This window comes from Pseudoliparis swirei, chromosome 8 (assembly GCF_029220125.1).
Source record: "Pseudoliparis swirei isolate HS2019 ecotype Mariana Trench chromosome 8, NWPU_hadal_v1, whole genome shotgun sequence".
NCBI classification, from domain to species: domain Eukaryota; kingdom Metazoa; phylum Chordata; class Actinopteri; order Perciformes; family Liparidae; genus Pseudoliparis; species Pseudoliparis swirei.
In genome coordinates this window covers 13,194,469-13,206,492 of record NC_079395.1, presented here as the reverse complement: position 1 = coordinate 13,206,492, position 12,024 = coordinate 13,194,469, and the positions used below count along the sequence as shown (strand labels likewise).

The 12,024-nt window shown below is 42.4% G+C and overlaps 1 protein-coding gene across 1 annotated transcript; it reads left to right on the top strand.

Moving 5' to 3' along the window:
* Nucleotides 1-4,567: 4,567 nt before the first annotated feature.
* Nucleotides 4,568-12,024, top strand: LOC130198150 (cyclic AMP-responsive element-binding protein 3-like protein 3-B). Its single transcript, XM_056421247.1, has 9 exons — nucleotides 4,568-5,149; nucleotides 5,402-5,675; nucleotides 6,302-6,420; nucleotides 6,764-6,874; nucleotides 7,118-7,224; nucleotides 8,696-8,764; nucleotides 9,748-9,832; nucleotides 10,126-10,219; nucleotides 10,303-12,024. The coding sequence occupies exons 1-9, from the start codon at nucleotides 5,063-5,065 to the stop codon at nucleotides 10,413-10,415; spliced, it is 1,059 nt and encodes a 352-aa protein (XP_056277222.1). The 5' UTR covers nucleotides 4,568-5,062; the 3' UTR covers nucleotides 10,416-12,024.

Genomic DNA, 12,024 nt, shown 5'->3' with positions numbered 1-12,024 from the left:
CTTTCAGGGTCAACTCTGCTGGTCTATTTCCACCAACATGTCAGGTTCATCTTTAAAGGTTTGTTTTAATTTGAAATAGACTTACCAATTCCTAAACTATGTTATTAGTCCTATCTTTGTTTGAATAAATTAGCAATACACTCATAAATGATATACAAATAGAGAAACATTTATCTCTACTTCAAACATCTTATGTAGGAAAATATGTATCTGTTAACAGTGTTGATTTAATTAGGTATTTACATTGTTGTTGTTGTGTATTTTATTCAGTCAATCATTGTAATACAATACAATATTATTCTATAGAATATACCAAACAAAAAGACATTACAATCATTAGATTACTGCATTGCAATCCTAATTAAAAAATGTTAGCAAAGTGGTCAACCTGTTCACATGATTGACTTCGTCTTGATGACATTTGAGCAGGTAAGACAAATCTACCACTTGGAGCACCACCATCGGTTGTCACGGGGTGTGTGGTGGGGCAAAAGCTGAGGCGCAGAGGAAACTAGCAGGAGTCGGTCCAGGTAAAGGTGAAACAAAACACTATTTTTACTGACAAAAAGTCAAATGTGGAACATGGGCTATAAGGCGAAGTGACACACAGGATTTACCATGGGAATTTACAACAGGAATTAACAAGAACTAAGAGGAATTAACGAGAGGAATTAACGATAACAAACTGGCAGGGTACACAGGAAATAATGGCAGTATATAAAAGGGGGAAACCACAGGTGTAGGGCATGATCAATCAGGGAGGCAGAGGAGTGGCTGGGGGCAGGTGAAGGCAATGAACAATCAACAGACACTGGGGAGACAGACATAGAACTAACAGGGTGTAACTTTGCTGGTGGGTATGTCTTTGCCTTTAATAAAGAGGGCACACAGCTTTTCTAATTGGAAGATATGGATCCTCTGTGAACAAAGCCACGGCGGCACTGTTTCAGGATGTTGCAGCAGTCTTCCACCAGCTGAGGGCAGAGCAGGGCAACACATCTTAGGATGGTTGACAGAATCTGAATTGGGACAAAATAATGAGAACAGAATGAGGGAAAAGCTGTGATTGAATCCGTGCTGTGGTGAACATGTTCATATGAACATGCACATGTGTGTTTGCTGAGTGAGATGTGTCCTGTTACCAATGTAGACTCAAGATGCTCAGAGGAGAGATGCACTCTTGCATTGTAAGGATGGACCACAACAGGCCCTGAGAGCTGATACGTGCCTCGCATTATAGTTTGTTGTATGGATGTTTTTGAAATGACAATAGATAAATTACAACCATATAGGGGATAATTTCACAAAAAGCATCTCACAAATGGGCATGTTTCTTTCAATCGAAGATTACATGATTAGCAATAAATAAACTTTTGTCCAGGCGCTTTTTAGTTATCTTTTAAATAGGCAAGGGGTTCACTTTTTCTACGAATTTAACAGGAAGATGAAATAACAAAGCAAGGCTATACTGCAGGAGGATACGCACTTGTGAAATGTATTTTTCATACCATTTCATTAATTTTACAAATATAAAAACATTGTTAACCATGGTGCAGGTTAAACAAATACAATATCTACAACCTTTATGAACACCAGGGAGGCAAGATATGAACGTTTCTGGAGAGAAACAAAACACTATTTGTTTTCAGTAGCACTGTTTGCTGTGCCATGTTTTCACCAGGATGCTGACAGTGATGCTTGGTGTGAAGGCAGCCTGCTGCCAAGTGTCCAGTCACTCAAAGACATCAGCACTGATTACTTTGAAAAATAGTGCCAAACATTTCTTTGGATGTGGACTGTCCAACACGTAAAAAAAAGAAGATTAGACTACAAATAATAAATACCAATTGAAATTATATGATTAGATTATCAAATGTATGTTATTATATTTCACCACTGAACACGGGAATCGTTTAAATATTGGTTCCCATGCTGATGGCATATTTGGGAACAAGATTTGTAATCCTTCTCAGAGGAGCAATGCAGAGACTGATCTCAATCTAGACCTATGAAGAGTAATGGGGTACCTCGGGTCCAGCTCTTTAAAGAAATGTGAGAGATGACCAACAACTGAAAACAATCCCAGTCCTGCAGTCGGGGAAACCATCTAAACACTTGTGGCGAGGAAGTTAAGGAGACCAGTCTGGACAGGGAGGCCGTTACTTCGAGTTTATGATGATGGGTAATGAAAATGTGCTGAGTTGCCAAATTCTTTAATCTCAATCTTGTTTTACCAGTTAAGAGGTGCTCCAGACCTGAACAACCAATTTCACTCCGCACAATACAGAATTGCTTTTGTTTCTCTGACTCATAGAGAGAATGTTCCACAAGCTGCAGGTAGTGAATCATTTTGTGCACAGCAGAGTTATCACTGATGAGAGCCACCCAACAGGCATTTCACGGTTGGTGGAGATAGATCTGTATTCTTAGAGCACAGTCTCTGGCTCTCTGTGCTATGGAGATGAGTAACGGGTCTTTCTGGATTCATCTCGTAGCTGTGACGTTTCTTCACCCGTCAGATTCAGCAGCTTGACAGTGATTTCATGGTACGTTTCTTATTATTTGGTGAATCACTCCCAGAAATGTTGAATATGTCTCCTTTCGTCGTCACTATAATTATGAGGGGATGTAACTATTCTTGATCTTCAGTCACGTGCATTGAAAATGGACATGATAAGGTGAATTGCCAGTGCGATATCAGCAATCTGCAATAACACAGCGATTATCTGTACTGAGCTGAAAACTATTATTGATATCCAGTGATGGGCTGAACATCTCCTTCTATCATATCTGCGTGTACTTTGAAACTCTCTAATCTAAGAAAGAACAACAATAAAGATAGTGGAGCTCAGCTCTCCTGCAATTACACTTATTACAGTACTGATAATCCTGGGCTCTCTGTCATAGAATATTGGAGTTTAATGCAATGCATATATATTTAAGGCAAGTGCATGACAGACTGAGAAATGTTGATGACTCAGGGTTCATGCAAGGGCCACAGTGCATGGCCAATTATTATTGTTTTATAAAATAGCAATGCATTCTAACTCACACTGGCTTCACAAGGCTTACATCTACTAATCTTGAACCTTATCCTTGTATATTCATTGTTTTATTGTTAGACCTTCTTGAATTGCATTTTTCTTCTGCAAAGACACTTTGAAAAGCGCACATGAGCTGCAAAATGAATGTCAGTCTCCACAAAGTGTTAAAATCAAACTCTTAGGAGCTGCTTTACAGTTTGATTTATTCAAATTGTGTTGTACCACATAATCAGAAAAGATGACAAAACAAATAATTCCTTCCATGTTCTTTCTATTTCTGTTCTCCCCACAATGTCCCTGAGAAAATAAACTTTACAAAATCAAAAGTGAATATGTTAATTTCTCTATTAACTTTTAACTGGCGGATGAAAGAGAAAATAAATTAATTCAATTATTTGAGCTACTACCAGATCTACACATGAGGCTGAGTCTCTTTCTCCCGAGGCGATTGAAGCCAAGAGAGTGATGAAAGGATTGTGCTGATGATATTATTTCTGGAAACTAGACGACAAACTATTGATTGTACTTTTTCGAATATAAGTACAAAAGCTCTGCCACTTAACGAATATCTTCCCCACTGGGATAATAGTGGGATAAGTGTGAATGTCCCTCTTGTATTACTGCTCCGAGGACTAATCTCTTTGCTTTATAATGTTATTCGAAATAGCACGAAACAGATGCCCCTAATTATAGCAATAAAGATAAGCAACAGTGAGGCACGTGGAGGTTGTTCTGCTGTAGAAAAACTGACATAAATTGTCATTGTTCAATGTTTGAAAACGGCACAGCAGCGAGTCTCTCTTTAAAAGACACAAAGAAACTGTGGAAGAGGTTTGATAAAAAGTTCACTGACCCATTTGGAGTTGATCTAAATATATTTTAGAGTGAGTCAGTGTTGTAAAAGTTTGGTTAGTGTGAAGAGTAGTTGTTGCAAATGTTGTAGAGATATTTCACTCTAAACCACTGAAGTCAACGTTATGGTGCCGTGAGATTAAAAGTCAGGGTCACCAACGTCAGTGTGAACCATGAAATGTCTGTCCCAAAAAATCAATCACACTGCTGACATGGCAGAAAAGTTTTCCCCTGTTAATTATCTCATGATTGTCGGGACCCACTGTCATGTGACAGTGAAGTTCTTTACAAAATGATATTCATAATAATCATGAAATACACGCAGTCAGTTTGATATAAAGACAAAGATAACTGATGAGGTAAGAAAAGAGCAGACAGTTTTGTTTGTACCATCCTGAGTGAGGGATCAGGTAATAATATCATCAAATACATCTTTTGTTTTCTACTTAGAAAAACTCAACTCCCTCCACCTTCTGCCTTAGATAGAAATACAACAATAAATAAGCTGTAAATCCCTGCCCAACAACAAATGAATGTGAAACTACGCCAGGAATTAAATTCCTTATCATGTTGACATCAAAGGTCACTGTCACAGTGAGCTACTCTGAGTAGTTCATCTGGTTCATTGGCCAGGAAGTCTTGTTTTTGTCCCCATTGGCTCAGCTGTCTACTAAAGGCTTGATTGGACAGTGATAAACTGGATTCAGAGAACACAGTTGTGTGATATGGCCTTTCAACTTTGTCCCTTTCAACAGGCTCAGGCATTGCTCCAAGACGTCCACGCCACGCAGAGGAACTTACTGATCTGTGTTTTTATTCCTGCCGGATAGTTTTACTGTAATTTAATCAGCTGCTGCTTTAATGTTGGAATTATGACACTGAATACAGACACGGTAAGACAGCTTTGTTATCCGACCACAGGATACAACTATGTGTGTAAGAGTTGGATTCAGACTGAGTGTGCTTAAAAATCAGTTTTGAAGAAGTTAAATGTGTGTTAACTTGAGGAGTCTTTGTCCGAGGCAAAGTGTGGGACAACTGGAGGGCTGAGTCGTGTTTTTAGAAACAAGCAGTCGGACACGCAGCTTCACTTCTGAGAAACTGAGGATCATCTGCATGTTAAACTCGATGCTCAGAGTAGTCCTTTGTTTCAGGTGCGTAGTGGGATGAATTTCATTGACCTCTTGCTCAGGAACCCGGACGAAACCACCGGTTGCCACAGCAACCAGCCGTGTACTATCACGATTCATGAAGTGAGTGTGGCGGTAATTCTGCTCAGTATGCAACGAGGCTCGTGTGTTGCTGAGCACATTCGGTTCCATTGTGTTTCCTCGTGTGGCTGCAACTGTGACTGACAACAATGAGGCAAAGAGGCACGGGCCGATGGGCTCAGGGACATTAATGGCTGGTGTGTTGGACATCTTGTCTGTGCTTGTGCGTGGGGATATGGTTATTTCATTAAGCATATCAGTCTATTCAGTACATACTCTCCTCGTCCACCTCAGACCCTGAGCCACAGAAGGAGGGCTGCTGATGACTTCCTGGGTGTGCTGCTGGGTGGGAGCGACTCCTCCTCTGCTCCAGCATCCCCCCTGTGGTCCCCCGGCACCACTGACAGCGGCATCAATGAGGACGCGCTGGTGGACCCCAGAGAGACCCTCCACCCGCCCTACTGCTCAGTGTTTACAGCCTTTGACACGCAGTCTTTCCCTCAACTTCCACTTCCAGAGAACCAGCTCCCGCCGCACGAAAGAACATCCGACGTTTACATTGATATAGGTAGGACAAGAATGATAGAATTATAAACTTCATAGTGGTGAACACAACACTGTGATACTTGCTGCTAAAGACTGAGCTGTGAACAGTAGATAGTTTCAAATTGAGCACACATGTCATGTTAAGACTAGAAACTAGAAGGACAATGTGAAACAGAGCACTGGACAGTCAGACTGCAATATCCTTGATGGGAGATTTATCCTTTTGATTTTCTGTTGCAGAATAATGAGAGCTGCTTTCTGAGGCTTTTGACCGTTCAGGCTCCTTTCTGATAACCAATCATTTGGTTTTCCCATTTCTGAGTGTATACAGTATATAGGGTAAATTCATCGCCTGAGGAAATTGTCTTTTTCGTCCTCTTTTGAAATATGGTCCTCTTTCGCATTGATGATTGCTGACCCCACCGTGCTGAAACACTTTATTATGAATTATGAATGACACAAATATATTGAATACAGAGGAAAGTGTGACATGTATTTTGTCAAATGTTTTGTTGAAGAACAGCTGGGTGCCGCAGTTTCAGATAATTCTGGGAAAAAGGGCTTCAACCGAAATATGGAGCGTTTTGTTTGAATGGCATATGAGGGCAATTCTGTGACATTTACTGGTGAGTTTGGTTCAATCTGTAGGCTGGGAGTCTGATGACCTCCAACAGCCGTTTGGCATCGCACACTACCTCACCACGAACCAACCCTCCAATCAGACGCTCACCGTCAAGGACCTGCTGCTTACCAGTCCGGGACAGAAAGTAAGGAGAGAAGAGTGGAATATTGTGGAATAAGTACCAACCAAATTTCAGTTGATTCTTTATTTCACTTGACTTTTCTTACCAGCGGGGCCATTAAATAAAAAGTAATTCAGTCTCCGGGCTCTGAATGAATAAAATATGAACTCACTGTACGGTCCACTACTTCTCTGTATAATAAATACACGTGAGATATTTTCGAGGTGACCTGTGCCACTCGGAGAGCAAGCGTGCACCCTTTTGCACAACATTAAACAGAATGTTATGAACCTCGTGCACGGCCTTCTTTAAGTAAACTGCCCAGAGAGTCGCTTTAACAGGAATATTCTGTCCATCTGGTTTCCAGGCGCAGCAAATCTCCCAGCATTCCTCACAGGAGCTGGTTCTTAATGAGGAGGAGAAGAAGCTCCTGGTTAAAGAAGGGGTGAACTTACCCAACAAACTGCCCCTGTCCAAGGTACCCGAGCACACTCACGCATGTAGGACGTCTTCACGCACCATACACATCCACCGCCTCCTCTCTCTCTGGCACACACACACACACACACACATGCACGCATCACAACCTACATCTACATCCTCAGTCACGCAACCTCTCTCTGACGGTTCTCCCCCCTCAACCCAGTTTACTCTCACTTCCCCTTTCCTTCTTCCTCCCCTCTTGTCCCGGTCCTCCCATGTGTTTGATCACCCTGACAAGTTTGAAGAAAGGGTTTTGAAGAAGATCCGGCGGAAAATCCGCAACAAGCACTCAGCTCAAGAAAGTCGGAAGAAGAAGAGAGAATATGTTGATAGTCTGGAGGGAAGGTAGGAGCCGGCTGCATCCTCGCTTCACACGACATAACCTCCGCTGCATCGGCCTGGCAACGTTAAACCTTTAATGTGGTGATGTGTTGTGCACCTGTGTCGAACCTGTTCGGCGAGGCACGTAATGAGCTCCAACCTGCACTGCTGCATGGACGGGAACATTTGAGAGAAAAATATCCACTTTACTGTCATCATTATTGACGATCAGACTTCTCAAGATCACAGGACATTCATAGCAACAGAAGTGGTTTGTTTGGAATAAAAGTCTTCAAGCTGAATTGCGACAGCTGTCACGACTGAGCAAACAAAGAGCACATTACAGAAACTCTAACGGCTTCACAGAGCTGCAGCCAACACATAAAGTAAATAAGAGATAGCCCTGACGTCGGAAAAAGTCAAACAAGGATCCTGCAGATCTTTACTCTCACTATCCACTGATGTTTTTAAAAATGTACATTATTAATAATTTACGAGCTGTACAGAGACAACAAAACTGCAGGTTTTTCCAGAATAAACAATCACACATGCATTATATGAGGCTATATTGATGGCAAATGAAAGTACTATGAGAGTATGATGAGTACAGCTGGCAGCGAGCAGTTAGCTCTCCTGTCTGATCTGTTGCAGCTGTGAGTGGGTGTGGGGGGGATTAAGTTGAAAATGCTTTGTAAAGATGCAACATCTCACAATAGAGCAGCTGGAGGTTTTGCCAAGATGGAGCTCAGTTTACTGCGCCTCCTCCTCCTCCTCTTCCTCCAGGCTGTGAAGTATCACCAAATGAGCTATTGTCCCCACAATTGGTAATCCTGCCTGCCTCCCCCATGTTGGCCCTTCCTCCTCATCACACCTCCGCAAACAAGACAGAGTGGTACAGCTTGTAGTTTGATTCGTGTCATCCCCACACGACTGTCTCAGATCCCTCCCGGTCTATTCAGCAGGTATTTGTAGGAATGCTTAATCTTACTAATGCTGAGCTTCAGATGATTGCGCCACTAAACTCTAAAGCGTCAGCGATTCACTTCAGAATAACCATTTAGAAACCGTATTAACCAAATGGGAGCTCTACATATCTGATCGCGCGTGATATCGACATCGCATTCAACCACAAGTCTGTTGCTTCTGTAAAACAAAAGTTTCATAATAAGATTATCACTCCAGTGTGCAGTCATCGCCGAGCACATCAACATGGTGTCAGTATCAATTGTGGTTCAGCTCAGTCATTGGGCCATAATAGAGCATGACTCATAGAGACTAAAATAAATGAGCGACAGCAGAAGAAGGGGGGGGGGGGGGGAGCAGTGGATTCGCTGAATGACAGAATGGGGTGCAAGATAGCACTCAGCAGACGGATATTGGCAAAGAGAGAAACAAATGGAGTCACAAAACAGCATCACAACACAGTATTATACGACACCCGTATTTACTAATTGTATCTATATTTCCCCTCTTTCTTTTCTTTCGCTTTCTGTAGGATGTCTGCATGCGGTGCTCACAACCTCAAGCTGCAGAGAAAGATGCAGCAGCTGGAGGAGACCAACAAGTGAGTCCTCAAATCAGCCAACTAACGTTTCATTATTGATCTTTTTGGGTACTTTCAGAGAGTCGAGGGGAGATGCCCATCACAATTTGCCTGAAATTACATTTTCAGGTAGTTCGTTGGGTCTGACCAACAGGACAGACCCAAATATAAGCAGTTTACTGTGATTTAGAAGAGAGAATATCATGTAACATACTGCCATCTCAAATAATTAACTACACTGGCAGATATCCTCAGTGATAGCTTATTAATCGGGCTTACATTATAATGCTCCTCGGTTTGGTTAATAGCAGACTCTCGCTGACTTTTTGTAAAAATGGAATTACATGACCCCCTAAAGTCGATATGTGCTGTTGATGCTTAGATGATATGAAGCACTCAATCTGTAATGTAATGCCCCGGACAAAAAGTCAGCAATGACATCATGGCTAAAATGTGTGTATGAGTCATGTGTCATCCTCTCTTATCTGTGTTGTGGGGTCAACTGTGGCTCAGTGGTAGAGGGTTGGCCTTCAATCAGAGGATCGGCTCCGCTAGTCCACGAGGGCTTTGCCTGCGGTGCATGAATGTACAAGTCCATTTACCAATTACCTTGTGTTAGAGTACGTCAGTCAGTGTTCAATGATCTTGATTCTGACCCTGGACCCTCCCGCCGCCTCAGATGCGGGCAACCCAGAACATGTTTAACTTATTTACAATGAGGACAGAGGAGGCTGAGTGTAAAATTGCCATGGTACTAAGCTCGTTCAATTTATAAGGCAAGCGGCGTTCTCTGACTGCTTCCTCTTCATCCTGCCGTCGCATTATGCTACTTTCTTCCTGACGCTGAAAAAACAAAGCGTAAAAGAGACCACGGACCTGCACTTCTCCGCCACATGCGGCTCTTCTTCCAGTTGTTTTAGTTATCAGTAAAAAATAACACCGGTGGGCCCTCATGTACACATGTCACAGTCTCTTTCTTCTTCCTCTCTGCATTTGCTTTGCAGTGATCTGCTGGAGCAGCTCAGCCGGCTACAGGCGTTCCTCCCCAACTGCTCCAGCAAAACAAGGCACAGAGGGACCTGTCTCCTGGTGAGAAACACGACTCTACATTGATTTACACCATTGACTGCATAATCTGCACCACTTGAATAAAGGTATATGGCTATACAATAGACACTAGAGTGCCGGAGCACATCATTAAACCACTCCCACTGTTGACTACTGCTTTGATTACCTTTGTGGTTTTAGTGAGCACCTGTGCTCATCTGTTGTGCAAAATTGCATGTAGGTTATGCCTAAAATCTCCATTTCTTTCTGTCACTTCTCTTCGGCCTCTGTCTTCGGCCTGTTTTTGTCCTGCTTTCTTTTTTCTTCCTGTCCAGGTTTTGCTCCTCTCCTTCTCCCTGATCATTTCCTCAAATCTTCAGCCAGACTCCTACAGCCAACCCAGCCAGGGAGAGTACACACAGACCAAAGGTGTGTAGATATAAACGCATGTTCTCTTTTACAACACGCGCAAACACACATTCACTCCTCTCCACCGCGTCTCTGCCCCTCAGTGCCGTCCCGCACCTTGCAGTCGATGGATGAAGTGCGAGACGTCGCTCCCGTTCCTCTCTTCTCCATCTCCAGAGGCTTTGAGGCTGTGGGTCAGGTGATGGAAAAGCTCTGAGCCTGGACATATCTCCCCGTGGTAGACTTCCCGTCTTCCCACCACCAGGATTGCAGGCAATCCCTGATCTCCTTGCAACCCCCAAAAGAAAGACATAGCAAAGGAAATCGGGCTTGTTTGCAGGCGGAGTATCCAAATGAGCAATTTTGATCGTTTTTCAAAATCTGTTTCTTACTGCAGAGACTGAGAGTGTTATGCTGTGTGTTATGGTGGGTTTGCCATCCACTCATCCACATACAAACTGCTCGTTCAAAGTAATGTAAATGAAATTCACTCACTCAGATGGAGGTCAGCGAGGAGGTCATCCAAACATATGTTCATGTTGCTTTGGAAAACAGCCTCGGGGACATGTTTTATATGTAAATTCTGCAAATGCTGTATTTTGTTATTTACTTTTAAAGTATATGTTAGGAAAAATATTTATCAAAAAAGATTTGTACTCGTTTAGTTTGCAATGCTGACAACAGCAAAACATAATTAAAATGTTTACTCGAGTGATTTTTTTTGGAAGCCCCTGTGGGATTTGTTTATCCCAGTAATGCCATGTGTCTCATTTGGAAGAGATTGCAACACAAAAAAATGAGGGAAAACTAAAAAAAATGTTCATGAAAGCTGTCAATGTGGGAAAAGCTTCAGTTTTATCAAAATTGTTGAGCAAAAGTCTTTGTTATTTTATTTGTGGAAATATAATGATTGGCGGCTCATGTAATTATGTAACATGCTTTTTTCCAGTGATGCCAAAGATAGTTGTTGCATAAACAAGCTGTCATTCATTGCATTTCAAGGACAGTGACTGAACGGCCCTCTGTTACATAGAGTTAATCCACCTCACACTTCATTGGTTAGTTATTGTCTCTGGTTTGCTGGTGCTGCACATAATATTTTCTATTAATATTCTATATTATGTCCAAAACCTCCAATGTTTCCTTGCTCATCTCCTCTGTTGAATGTAACGCATCATAATTCAGTTCATCTGTTTTGTCTGGGGCGAAATGTGCATCTCAAAAAAACATTTTTTAAGGATTGATGCCTTCCGAGCGAAGGAACGCGGGGAACATCAATTTCACATGTGGATTTATGAAGCGCTGATGTTCAAGCATCCTTTGCTCACTGAAATAACATGAACTCAGTTGAGGCCAGTCCCATACGATGGTATTCACACACAGCATGTGTTGAAATGTCACTAGATACAGTTTCCTACATTAAGCACAATATACAAGGTCATGTCCTTCATGATTTACAGTATGTTTTGTAAGTACTACCATTAGTATGGACTGTCACGACCCGGCTCTTAGGCCACGACAAAGACAAGGGAGACACCGGGTTGTTTACAAGAGTAACAGTCTTTAATTCTCATTAACATAGTACAGAGATTCCAGCCACCGACTACTGCTGTTGACAGCTCTAAAAAGCGTCCGGGGACGCGTCAGCTGTTCCCGGCTGTGATGATGCTCCGCCTCCTCCGCACCTGCAACACATGAAGTCCTGGCAAACCCCGCCTCCAGCCAGAGGGGCGTCACAGGACATATTCATATTTAGGTTAGGTTGGATAAAAAGTTAAGGGGATCACCAAAGTGATTACATCGTAAGGGGATATGTTCTGGACCAC